Source organism: Procambarus clarkii, chromosome 70, assembly GCF_040958095.1.
Source record: "Procambarus clarkii isolate CNS0578487 chromosome 70, FALCON_Pclarkii_2.0, whole genome shotgun sequence".
Classification (NCBI taxonomy): domain Eukaryota; kingdom Metazoa; phylum Arthropoda; class Malacostraca; order Decapoda; family Cambaridae; genus Procambarus; species Procambarus clarkii.
Window position 1 is genome coordinate 23,555,478 of NC_091219.1, and position 14,347 is coordinate 23,569,824.

A 14,347-nucleotide genomic window follows, 5' to 3' on the forward strand; every position below is an offset into this window, starting at 1 on the left:
AAGACATGCAACTATATATGGCTTCCGGAACTGAAATTTCGGGCTATTCATGCCCATGCCACCATTTGGGTGGCTTAATTAATCTTCATCGATCAATCACTCGAAAGACAATTAACAGCTACGATCGAGGAGAGGTATTGACTATGCCAAAACTAGAAGACAGAAGAAAAAGAAGCGGTATGATCACTACGTATAAAATATAGCAACAGGAATCGACAAAATAGATAAAGAAATTGAAGATCAATTAAGCGGTAATAGATTTAAGCTAACTATACAAAGCTGCAGAAAAAATGTTTGAAAATTCAGTTTCGCAAACAGTGGTAAACGGTAAGAATAAGTTAATTAAGTGAGGTGGTGAAGGAGGCCAAAATTATCAGTGGTTTCAAAGTGTTATTTGATAAAGAGTACTGGGAAGACGGGACACCACGAGCGTAAGTCTTGTCTAGTAACTACACACGAGCCCGCGCGCGCTCTCTCTCACGTACGCACCACGGCGCAATTATCTTGACATTTCACTGGACGCAGCTAAACAAAGATAAAAAAAAGTATTCCTATAAATGCTTTATTATGGTGGCTTAACACTACGTGTCTTACGCTGATTCGGGGAATGTATACAGAATGACGTGTTTGTGCGTTATTGCCTGCTGGAGGCTACAGGGCGCTTTAAACTATATCTTGTCAATTCCATATTTAGAAATGTTTATATTTAGTTCAACTATTCTTACAGTGCGGACCCATTATAACTTTCGAGATTATTGTCTATGAATAAAAAGTACTTATAAGGCTTCCCCTACAGTGCACTATTTGTATAGTGTCAGTCACAATGTAGACGAGAGGCTAACTACAACGAATAACGTCAATCATTAATCACATCACGGAATATTTTATTTTATGAGAAACTTTGCAGCAGCTATAAAGAAAAAATGCCTCAGTAGGCATAAACTATGCCTCAGCGCTCGGCCACAGAGATATGCAGTCGCTTTAAAGAAAACTCCTGTTGCATGAGTCTAGCCCCATATGGGAAGTCAGTGCTCAAAATACGTAAACATTTAAAGGGACGAGATGTATCAGCTGGAGGGAGTGGATTGGCAGGGTTTTTCATCGTGTGTGTAGTGTGTGGTGGGGGAGGGGGGGATTTAGCCCCCTCTTGGCTGGGGGGGGGGGGGTAGTTAGTTAGTTTAGTTCATTTATTATGCACCCCATACCCATCTTGTGGGCGGTAGTGGAAAGGGTTACAGAGGCACATAATGGGCTCAGGGACTGAACCCCACAATTCATTTAGCTAAGGAAGTTACAATCAGGGGGAGTTGTTTTGGGGTGTTGGTGGGGGTGTTGATGGGTGTGGGGATAGGGGTAGGGAGAGCAGCGCCACCTGGCCCGCCGCCACACAAGCTCGACGTAAACATCGCCTCCTGCACCTTGACCAGACCTCCCAGTTGTGTTACTGGAGCTGCTGCAGCTGCTGGCCGCCCGGGGCTGGAGCACCAGGCGGGACTACCCTCACTGACTTCAGACGGGTCTTCCCAGGTACAGGTTTGACCTAGTTGTGGTTACAGCTCTTGGGTCCCGCCTCAATTGTAATTGATTGATGGACGTAAGGTTCCGGAACCTTATTGTGCTCGGTCATATCTATAGAGTATATATAGATATGAATGAAATAATAATTAATTTTGTTAGGGCAGTGTTACGTTTAGGCCAGAAGAGAAACAATATTCGTCCACATGGTTTATTGTCATTAACAACAACAACATCCAGGTATATGGTACATGACTTACTATTTACAAGGTTATAAACAAAAGTGCATCTGCTCAAAAACATGCTACACTTAATATCTGTAGTACTTAATCCTCACATTCCTCCCCTTTTAATTAAACTCTACCCCCTACAGGTTAAGTTTATCAGGCGGTCGCATGACTTCCTGATTTTATCAACTGGGGGTCCAGACCTGTAACTTCTCGAAAAAATTCTTCTGAATTACTAAATGCAAAGTCCATAGGGTTAACTGTATCCCCATTACCCTCTGTAGTAACTTGCTCTGCCTCCCTTACCTTGCCTACTTTGGAGTTTTTCCGGGGCTTGGCGTCCCTGCAGCCCTGTCGACCAGGCCTCCTCGTTGCTGGACTGGTCAACCAAGCTGTTTGACACGGCTGCTCGCAGCCTGACGTATGAATCACAGCCTGGTTGATCAGGTATCCTTTGGAGGTGCTGATCCTGTCTCCTGCAGGTGCTGCTACCCCTTCATTATTAGGATGGGTATCACTAGTTGCCCCACTCCCACCTGAAGGGTCTTCAAAATTCCCCATGAACCTTGGCATGAGTTGATCTGCATGCCTTTTCCAATGAATGCTCCCAAAACTCTGCACTTGCACGGTGAAATTCCTGCATTTCAAGACTTCCCTAATTTTTCCTTCTACCCAAGGCTTCCCAATTCCAAAATTCCTTGCATATACTGCACCCCCCTCGTTAAACAACAATTCCTCTCCCTGAGCCAACTGACTGGCCAAGCGCATACCAGATCCCAATTTCTCTTTTATCGGGATCTGTCTTTACTGCTTCCATGTGCACTTTAAAGTGCCTATTAAACAGTAATTCAGAAAGAGATTTAACAGTAGTAGAATGAACAATTTTCCTTTGATTATATAACAATCTACAAAGCCTTGTATTAAATAGCACTTTAGAAGACAAGTATTAATCTATTTACTCGAGCAGTTTTTGTAATTGACTTTTTTTTTAATTTAATTGTAATTGTATTTTTCTTTTAGGGTCATGTGAAGTGTGCAATGAAGTGGTTGTAAAGATGACTGACTCGGAAGATGACTGCCCTTCAAGGGCAAGTTACAGTGAGAGTGAATCTGACGACATTAGACCGAGCACCAGCTGGGGCTCACGGAAGAGACCCAAGCAAAATCGCAAGTTGGTATGTGACGATTCTTCAGATGAAGATCGTCCAAAGAATGGAGACAATACAGAAGATGACTCTGATGATGAAGAGGGTACTGCAGGGGAGAGATTGGAAGGTGTCACACATACTAGTTCCCTGTTGATGCAAAGTATGAGCATACTGTAACAAAGTGCATGAAACCGCACCCTCTTTATTTACCTTTCCATATATTTAAACAAACTGCTTCTTGCATTTCTGTATTTGTTATAATTTTTTCCTTGCTGTATGGTTTCCTGATGGAGAACAAATTTAATGGCTTACTACTACAGATTGCCTTCTTATTTTCTTAATTAATATTCATAGTAGATATGACTTATTATTATTGGTGCCATGGTAATAATTAAGTCATATCTACTGTTTTCAGGCACCTGGAAGCTTAACTTTTCTAAATTCAAATAAGCTTTTGTAATTTAGGTAGTGGGCTAGTTGGATTTGGTCCCCTATGAAAGTGTTGTACTACTATGGTAGAGGTAAAATAGGTGGACATTCCAGGAAAAAGCATTAACACTTTGGCTGTGACACCATTTTTGTTCCTCCATACCTACTGAAGGTCGAAATGGAGCTGTAAAACCAAATTTTGAAATACCCAATTGTATTACATTTTATTTTTACGTTTTAATGTTTTGCCTGTTGGGGCTTTGTGAAATGGAATTTGATAACAAAAAGTAAAGTCTTTACATGCAAAATGATAACACAAATGCTTCTCTGTTATTATGGTATTTACAACATTTTTGGTTCCTTGTGCCCTTTTCAACCACTTATGTTATTGTATCGAGTGAAACAAAAAAATTAATGTCCAAAATACTGCAATTGCATGTTTTCTTAATATGATCATAAAATGCATTTATTACCCATAATAATCTACATTTCTGTGGGGAGCCCCTATGGCTCCCTGGAGCTTATTGGGCTACTGTATGTTATATTAGACCGGGACATTAGCTATGGAGTTCAGACCTACCAGGGACCAGCGCCAGAACCTGGCCCCTTAAGAGAGGTTTCGGGGAGCAATGGCCCTGGAAAACCCCCTTGTGGTTGGGGTTTTCCTTATCTGCCATCGACCGGGGTTAGGCACCCAAAAAAATATACATAACAAAACAAACCCCACATGGTAAAAACTAAAACCTGAAAACCAAACAGAGTAGAAACTCCCTACAATCCCAAGGAAACAAGCAAATTTCACACTTAACTGCCGCGCTGATCGTCCATGCAGCCCTCCCCGCCCCGAGAGGGGGAGGGGGGAGGGCTGCACTCTACAGTGCAGTACACTACAGACAAATGTTACAACATAGGTGAAAAGGGCATCACCTGATGGCTTTTCACCTACGTTGTAACACTTGTCTGTAGTGAGGTATCAGTGTCATTAAAAAGGTTAAGGTACTGACCTACTACAGCTTGCTCTGGGTGAGTCATTTTGACAAAAAGTTTGCATTTCTTCCCATAGTCTACACCACTTCTTAATTGATGAGGAAAGGGACATTCTGTACTGTCTCCTCGTCCCCTGAAGAAATTTCATCAGCTACCTCTTATTGCTACTCATTGTGAAGAGCTAGGATTTCTTTGGTGGTCAGTTCTTCGCTGTGTTCCTCCACCAACTCACAACACGCAACACTCACAATATTGTGAATGCCACTTCTATTTCTAAATTTCTCAAACTGTCCCCTGCTCGCCTTAAACTCTTATGTATCTGCATCACTTGTTCCAGGGGGTTTTCTTTAAAAGGTCTTCATGCAATAGCCTTGCTTTTTCACAAATGTTGGCCTCTGAAATGCTATCACTGTTAACTCCTTATTGTGTATCCAAATTAATAACTTTTCAATATCAAGTGTTTGTGTTCTTTGTTTCATGATTGTTGATATGCCTTTTTTGCCACTTTAGCACTCATAATGTCCTTTTTCTTAACAATTACAGTGCACATCATTGATATAGATTTGTTGTACTGCCTAGCTAGTTCAACAACCCATGTACATACCATTTTCATGTTTACAAATGATCTCTTGTTTTTACTCTTTGGTCATCCTCACATGTGTTTTCTTAGGTTGAACCTTACCACTGACTTTCTTGGGACTCATGGCATGATATATAATAATTACTTTTATGTTCAAAACCCCCAAAAAGGCAAAAAACAATTAAATTCTTTACACAGAGTTGAAGCGCAGTCGTCACTAAGTGGGAGGCACTAGTAAACAGGTGCGGGCGACCGTGCCACCAGGAACCACGCGTTAGGTCGCCTATACGGGTATCGACAAACTACGTTACCCGAGGCAAAGCTCATAACCTGATTCAAATTTTTATGAAGAAATTGGGCTCGTAAACAAAAAGTTCGTAAATAGTGGCATTCGTAACCAAGGTGTCACTGTACTGTATTTATTCAATTAAAGTAATTTATTTATGGAAAGTAGTGGACTGTATTTGTAATAACTCCACACAAATAGTCCTTCACACTTATGGGGTTTTTATATTTAAATTCTATTAATTTAAATTATTAGTTAAATCTTCCAAGTGAAATTTCAAGTTATATAAAGTGTGAATTAATAAATTTAGTAATTATATGGAACTACAGCTTTCTGTATCAGAAGCTGAAACTCCCGTCTGAACACATGGGAGCTTCACATGGGCCCAGTCCCTCCCTCGTAGACAATACGGTTTATGGCGTCGTTTCGTTATACCGTATGCCTTAAGTTGTAGGACACTTAACTCTGTATTTCGAACAGTCCAGACTTTCAAACTACCGGAATGTTACTTTGTAAAGAATGCAAACATCTACAGATCAAAATATTACAAGTAAATATTAAAATTTGTTTGTGACGGACACTTAACCATTCCGGGGTTGCTTATCCTGCCTCCTGACCAGAACCACACATGTTAGAAAAGAAATGGACACTTAGATCTACAGTGATAGAACTGGAAACGAGGTATTTCCCAATAATTGACAAGGTCGCTGTGGAGTATAGCTCGAAGATATCTCGTGATTTACAAGAGCTTGGACAACGCAGAGGAGCGTTGTTACACCGATGTCTGTTGCCCCAAAAAGACGCACCTGCAACAAGAGCATGGGAGGTCAGGCAAATACTATTTAATCAGAGTTCTGTTGGATTTCCAAGAGTCTTGGGCCCTGATATCGGCCATAGTCATGGCCAAAAAAAAAAAATAAGAACAGTCAAAACTGCATTTTCTTTGTTGCATGGCTAACTTGCTATAGCCAATCATTATTTGTTATGTGATAATTTATCTTCAGGGTCAAGGGAGTATATAGCAAGGATTTAGAAATAAGCAGAGAGTGGCATCCTTCAGTGTCCGAGAGGTATTGACAAACGGTCATCCCAGGACATATAGTATGTTGTAGCCCATAATTAACAAACCACATCTCAACAGTAATCAGCTCACAATGAAATGAGACAGATTTATTCTCTGAAAGAGAGGGTTGGAGAGGTTGATGCCCAAGACATATCACCACACCTAAATGACAATGACTTGAACCAAAAAACATGCCAACAGTGACCATGGAGATTCTTTATGCAATTTCCTGAAACTGCCTAGGAGGCAACTTTTGGTAGCTTTCCGAGGTTACTCACAACAGCAGTCTGTAGAGAGGAAAAAGAATTAACAAAACAGAAAGGCAGACTGTGCTTAAGAGAACTTGGTAAACAACAACATCGGTTGCGTGCTGAACATGCAATGCAAGCACAAGGCCACGTGACACCCAATAAGCAATGCGTGGCCAACACCCCTGTTAGGATGCCAGAAACCCTGAGCTTGGGTGTTAGCTATAGATTTGTTGGTAAAGAAACTGCTAAAACACTGAATGTTCATACATCATGATAGGATACATGGTCAGTTGGCTTAACCAAACCACCTTGCAAATGATATGGGGTAAGTAGGCCTTGGCACAAGAAATGTTAGACACAGTGAAATGGGAAATAGATTCACGGAAAATGGAAAAAGAAATGTGTGAAACATTAAACGAAAAGTTCCAAAGTGTGTTTGTACAAAATGAAATCTTCGGGGAACCAGATACAATAAGAATTCAAGAGAACAACATAGTGCACATAGAGGTGTCTAGAGACAAAGTGGAAAAAATGCTCAAGAAGCTAAATAAGAACAAAGCAGTTGGTCCAGATGGAGTTTCACTGTGGGTTCTGAGAGAATGTGCACCTGAGCTCAGCATTCCTCTTCAACTGATTTTTCAGGCATCCCTGTTAACAGGAGTTGTAGCTGATGTGTGGAAAAAGGCTAACATAGTTCCAATCTACAAAAGTGGAAGCAGGGAAGGCCCCCTTAATTATAGTCTGGTATCATTGACAAGTGTAATAGTCAAAATATTGAAAAAAATAATTAAAACTAAATGGGTAGAACACCTGGAGAGAATTGATATAATATCAGACAGACAGTATGGTTTTCAATCTGGAAGATCCTGTGTATCAAATTTACTCAGTTTCTATGATCGAGCAACAGAGATATTACAGGAAAGAGATGGTTGGGTTGACTGCATCTATCTGGACCTAAAAATGGCTTTCGACAGAGTTCAACATAAGAGGTTGTTCTGGAAATTAGAAAACATTGGAGGGGTGACAGGTTAGCTTTTAATTTGGATGAAAAAATTTTCTGACTGATAGAAAAATGAGGGCAGTGATCAGAGGCAATGTATCGGACTGGAGAAATGTCACAAGTGGAGTACCACAGGGTTCAGTTCTTGCACCAGTGATGTTTATTGTCTACATAAATGATCAACCAGTTGGTATACAGAATTATATGAACATGTTTGCTGATGATGCTAAGATAATAGGAAGGATAAGAAACTTAGATGATTGTCATGTCCTTCAAGATGACCTGGACAAAATAAGTATATGGAGCACCACTTGGCAAATGGAATTTAATACATTCTTGTACAGCCACTAGTACGCATAGCGTTTCGGGCAGGTCCCTGGAATATGTTAATAAATGCCATGTTATGGAATGTGGAATAGAACATGGACCTCACACAACCTATATATTATGTGAGAAATCTTTAAAGAATTCTGATAAAGAGTGAGATCTAGGGGTGGCTCTAGATAGAAAACTATCACTTGAGGACCACATAAAGAATATTGTGCGAGGAGCCTATGCCACGCTTTCAAACTTCAGAATTGCTTTTAAATACATGGATGGCGATATACTAAAGAAATTGTTCACGACTTTTGTTAAGCCAAAGCTAGAATATGCAACAGTTGTGTGGTGCCCATATCTTAAGAAGCACATCAACAAACTGGAAAAGGTGCAAAGACATGCTACTAAGTGGCTCCCGGAACTGAAGGGCAAGAGCTACGAGGAGAGGTTGAAGGCATTAAACATGCCAAAACTAGAAGACAGAAGAAAAAGAGGTGATATGATCACTACGTACAAAATAGTAACAGGAATTGATAAAATCGATAGGGAAGATTTCCTGAGACCTGGAACTTTAAGAACAAGAGGTCATAGATTTAAACTAGCTAAACACAGATGCCAAAGAAATACAAGAAAATTCACTTTCGCAAACAGAGTGGTAGACGGTTGGAACAAGTTAGGTGAGAAGGTGGTGGAGGCCAAGACCGTTAGTAGTTTCAGAGCGTTATATGACAAAGAGTGCTGGGAAGATGGGACACCACGAGCGTAGCTCTCATCCTGTACCTACACTTAGGTAATTGCAGGATTTGCAAATAATGCCTCAACCCAACCTGAGGCAAATAATGCCTCAGGGAGCCGGTCGGCCGAGCGGACAGCAAGCTGGACTTGTGATCCTGTGGTCCCAGGTTCGATCCCGGGCGCCGGCGAGAAACAATGGGCAGAGTTTCTTTCACCCTATGCCCCTGTTACCTAGCAGTAAAATAGGTACCTGGGTGTTAGTCAGCTGTCACGGGCTGCTTCCTGGGGGTGGAGGCCTGGTCGAGGACCGGGCCGCGGGGACACTAAAAAGCCCCGAAATCATCTCAAGATAACCTCAAGATAACCCCAACGATGCTCATAGCGTGCAAATGACACCACACTTCAGCCACAGGACAAATGAAGTATCAGTGACTAAGGTCTTTCCACAAGGCAGAAGTCACAATGCCTGTGAAGCCACCTCATACTGCCATCATGAAGACAGATGCAGTGTGACACAAAAAGGCCCATCAGGTGATGGCCTAAAAAGTGTTCTCAAAGATTGGTTTGGTGTGGCATGAAGGGTCAGGAACTGGGGATAAAGTGGCCACTGGGAAGTCAGCAGAGGAATGCAGCCCACAAGGGTCTCTAACCTGGTCAGCATGGGGGAAGAAGCATCTGGCCTGGTAAGAGGTACTGTATAGGTAAGAACACTGATCCCAGTCCAGGTAAAACTTGCCCATTGATGTTGATACCACATGGACTGGAAAAGGAAAAAAGCTGCTGGTTCCTTGCATATGACCAAAATTTTTGCAAAACCAGTAAGGAGGCCTTGTCCATTGCCCACTCCCATCAAAATTGGATGTAAATGAGAGATCACGCCCAGAATGTGAACCCGCCGAGAACCAAATTCCAGGATGCCAGAAGCGAGTCTAATCCGCCCCCCCCCCCCCCCCACCACCTTCTCCGTTGAGGCACTGAATTAACATGGTTCAGTTCAAATTGAAGGTAGAGAGCAGAGCCTTGTGGGAGAGTGATGTGCCAAAGTGCTATCCAGACCACCGAGAACTCGCACACACAGTGATGTGCATCCGCCATAAGTGACGAGATAACTTCCTCTGATTGATATTGAGAGAGTTGGAGACAATGCCCTAGCCATGGTCAGATGCATATCTGTGAACAACTCGAGAGACAAAGGAGGGAGGGCTCCATGGAACTGAACCCGGAAAATTCTAAAGAGCTAAAGTCAACGCAAAAACCCACCTGAAGTGAAATAAAGCTTACACCACATGGTCCTGACAGTGCTGAAAGGACACCCACTGGAAAAAAGGGTCAAGTCCATTAAGCCAGACGTAACTCAGCGAGTACATTATACAAAGTTCAGGCCATCCAAAAGGTGCTCAAGGTTCTAATGGGAAAGTTGAGACCTCACCAGTACTAGCTGAGTAAGTAGCCAAGCCAGAACCTGAGATGGTACCAACTGGAACTTCTTAATGTGTTCTTAATGTGGTCCTCAGGTGACAGTTTTCTATCTAGAACCACCCCTAGATCCCTTTCTTTGTCAGCATTCTTTAAAGATTTCTCACATAATTTATAGGTTGTGTGGGGTCTATGTTCTCCAATTCCACATTCCATAACATGGCATTTATTAACATTAAATTCCATTTGCCAAGTGTTGCTCCATATACTTATTTTGTCCAGGTCTTCTTGAAGGGCATGACAATCATCTAGGTTTCTTATCTTCCCTATTACCTTAGCATCATCAGCAAACATGTTCATGTAATTCTGTATTCCCACTGGTAGACCGTTTATGTAGACAATGAACATTACCGGTGCAAGAACTGAACCCTGTGGTACTACCTACTGTGTACTGGTACTGTGGTAGTAAGTGTAATTACTTAAGTGTATTTACAGGATGAGAGCTACGCTCGTGGTGTCCTGTCTTCCCAGCACTCTTTGTCATATAACGCTTTGAAACTACTGACGGTCTTGGCCTTCTTCACCTAACTTCTTCCACCTTCTCACCTAACTTCTTCCAACTGTCTAGCACTGTTTGCGAAAGTGAATTTTCTTTGGCATCTGTGTTTATCTAGTTTAAATCTATGACCTCTTGTTCTTGAAGTTCCAGGTCTCAGATTTTCCAGACATTCAGGACACACACACACACCAGGTTCCAGGCGTGTGTGTGTGTATATATATATGCATGCCTTGAAAGCCAAATAGCCCAGAGCAGCTTAGGGGTTAATTGTTATAGTAATGACTTAGTCTAAATAGAATCAGGTGTTCGGGACTATCTTGAATAGTTTTCAGTGTTAAGTCTTTTTGATATTGTATTTAAGCATCAAGAAATTATCATCATGCCATAAATGAGGTAACCACGTTAATAATCCTTATTAATAAGGATTATATTTAATAATGTAGAGTGTATAATACATATTTGCATACAGAATTATATAGTGGTTTGTTATAATGCTTTTGATATCTTTCAGAAGAAGAAAATGAATCTGGTGATTCAGACAGCAGCAATGACATCCCAGGAGCGGAGACTTGTGCTATCTGCCTGGGCCGGATGCGAGGAGAAGTTGGATCACCAGACTCATGTGAACACATCTTCTGTCTTATCTGTATCTTGGAATGGGCCAAGGTCAGAAATACTTCCTTACTAAAATAAGCTGTATTAAGCACAGTAGAATTCCCCATATTATACTAACTTTTATTTTTATTTTTATTATATATGTTCTGTTTTACAGCTTATGTGCATTGTTGGTAGAAATCTTGTTGCAGTGACTTAAGATTTACAGGACAAATATTTTTGTTTAATTATAAAACAAGCAAAACACAATTTGATAAAGAATTTTTATAGAATAGGTAAAACTAAATTTGTTGTACACCAGAGAGAGCTTTCAATCCCATAATGAAAATTCATTAGCTTAGGATAGAATTTTTATATCTTATCAGTTCATTGGATTGTAAATCAGAATTATTTACTGAAAAAATAGTTTTTACTGCTCTCAAGCTATTCATAACCTCACTGGCTTATCTTAAAAATTCAACTAGTTCACAAATTCCCGGCTAAATGATAGATATGTGCATATTATTTTTATATATCTTTAGTACCTTGCTTTGGTTGCACCATTGCATCAGATTTTGCATAATATTTTAGTTTGCATTGTTAATTAATGTGCTTTGTTATTATGTGAATAATTAGTCATTTCTAAATCTTCATATGTGGTATTTTTTCAGATGCTGATTTTCATTTCATGTTTGTCTAATTAACAGGAAAGGGAACTGAAAACTCCTATATTCCAATGACTTTAATCCTCTGATCTATTACATCTATTGCAGACAAATGCAACTTGTCCTCAAGATCGAAAACCATTTAAAAATGTGTATGTACGAAAAGCTTTTGATGGCCCCATAGAGAGAGAAATTCCTGTTAAGAAACGGGAAGAAGTGGTGTTTATTCCTGAAGAGGAGAACCCTACCTACTGTGAGGTAAATTTTTGTATTGGTTGTTGTAGAATGGGTAAGTTATGTGACTTTGCTTGTGTATCTTGCATATTTAAATAACTTTCATATACTATAGAAAAAATCAAAGTTATATCTAGTGACTTTGTAACTTACTCTTGGATTTCTCTCTCAAGGCTGATTTGTAATCCCAAATTAATAATATTTTGTATAATTATTGTTATAATAAATTTGGTAATACACACAGAAATCACAATAGTTGTCTATTGTAAAACAAGTAAAATTCTAAAATCATGTTGTGGCGCAGTCGACTAAGGCGGGTCTGGGATCATCCCGGACGTAGGTTCGAACCCTCATCACAGCCCTTGTGGATTTGTTCATTTGTAAATTTGGTAATAAATTTATTGTCCAAGAAGCTCTAATTACCAGCATTTGTATTATCTCCTCATTCAAATTGATTCAGTAAAGTCTTCATCCAATGGATTAATTAGAACCCCCCCTAACTGTTAAATGGATTTTTCTCAATGAGCAGAGATAATTTTTGTTCAACTATTTTGGGTGTATTGTATAATACAACAAATATGTTTTGCACTACATTATTCTACCACTGAGGAGTGTAGTGATCTGTTACACTTAAAAGTATCATGCCAGTCAGGCAAAAAGAAACAGAGTACCGATGAATGCTTGAAAGTCGATCTTGTAGGACACCTAGTGGTGCTTGGGTTCATTGGAGAATAGATGTTGTATTGTGCCAGGTAAATACATATTCAGTTGGACTTTCCCATAATCCCAGATAATGTAAGTCCCCCTCCCACTCCAGTGACATCACATACATATCTGCCAATGGGAAATTGAAAATTAGTCTGATCAGTCAAAACAGCCAATAGCTCCTACCCTACATCATGTAGTAGTAGCCCATCTTTCTGCAGATAGCTCTCGTAGAGCACATAAGAGTTCTTAACACTTTCGCTTGTTAATGATGCAGTATGGCGTCAAAAATTTAGTAGACAAATGCTCGTTAACAACACAGTATGGTGTCAAAAATTACAAAATTTGGCCTGCTTTCACACTTGGCTGCGGGAGGGGCGCGCCGTGGTTTTGGACATTATATGCATATACTCTTATAGGGAATTTCATTGTGAATACATTGATACCAAAATGAAAGACCTAGGACGAGAATTAAGGTAACAAAGTTGAAATGAGTATACACATTTTATTGATCTTGATGAGTGCTCACGGGGGTAATGCGCAGTCACTCTCTCTGTTTGCTGTGGGTGGTATGCCGAGCTTTTGGACTTTACATATATGCATATACTATCAATTTCAATATCAATTTGAAAAACCTAGGACGAGAATTGAGATGACAAAGTTGAAAAGAGTATACACTTCAGTATTACCGCGCTCTCTAATGGAATGCCAGGCAAATCTTGGGGTGGCGCAGCGCTCTCTTGCGGGTAACTGTCGCCTGCTTTCGTCTTGTCGGCAGGTGGAGTGCACCGCAGTTTTTGACATTATATGCATATACTCCTGTAGGGAATTATATTGTGAACACATTGATACCAAAATGAAAGACCTAGGACAAGAATTGAGGTGACCAAAATGAAAAGTGTACACATTTTATTGCTATTGCATGCTCCCGGGTAACACGCTCTCACTTTCTGTGTTTGTTGCGGATGGTACGCCGGGCTTTTGGACTTTATATGCCTTTAGTCCTGTAGAAAATTCTGTTGCGAACACATTGATACCAAATAGTCTAATTAGTTTATAGTCTCCGTGGTGTAGTGGTAAGACACTCGCCTGGCGTTCCGCGAGCGCTATGTCATGGGTTCGTATCCTGGCCGGGGAGGATTTACTGGGCGCAATTCCTTAACTGTAGCCTCTGTTTAACACAACAGTAAAATGTGTACTTGGATGAAAAAACGATTCTTCGCGGCAGGGGATCGTATTCCAGGGACCTGCCCGAAACGCTACGCGTACTAGTGGCTGTACAAGAATGTAAGAACTCTTGTATATATCTCAAAAAAAAAAAAAAAAAAAAAAAATTGAAAAACCTAGGACAAGAATTGAGATGATAAAGTTTAAAAGAGTATACACTTCAGTATTGCCTTGTGGAATGCCAGGTACACCTTGGGGAGGCGCAGCGCTCTCTTGCCCAAAGCGCGAAAGTGTTAATGGACTGTTTCATTGCTGGTTATTGTACCTTTGGTGCTCAGTGCATGTCACTGAGCACCATATATATATATATATATATATATATATATATATATATATATATATATATATATATATATATATATATATATAGGTCAACGACTCTCCTGGAACGACCCAAACATGGCACAA

At 40.3% G+C, this 14,347-nt stretch overlaps 1 protein-coding gene across 1 annotated transcript in view; it reads left to right on the forward strand.

Annotated features, from left to right (window-relative positions):
• The first annotated feature begins 1,391 nt into the window (after positions 1 to 1,391).
• Positions 1,392 to 14,347, forward strand: part of LOC123775323 (uncharacterized) — a 59,265-nt gene continuing 46,309 nt past the window's right edge. Inside the window, exons 1-4 of the mRNA XM_045770385.2 lie at positions 1,392 to 1,527; positions 2,763 to 3,050; positions 11,026 to 11,180; positions 11,882 to 12,031. Of these exons, the coding sequence (XP_045626341.1) occupies positions 2,798 to 3,050; positions 11,026 to 11,180; positions 11,882 to 12,031 (558 nt within the window). The 5' untranslated portion in view covers positions 1,392 to 1,527; positions 2,763 to 2,797. The remainder of the gene's footprint in view (positions 1,528 to 2,762; positions 3,051 to 11,025; positions 11,181 to 11,881; positions 12,032 to 14,347) is intronic.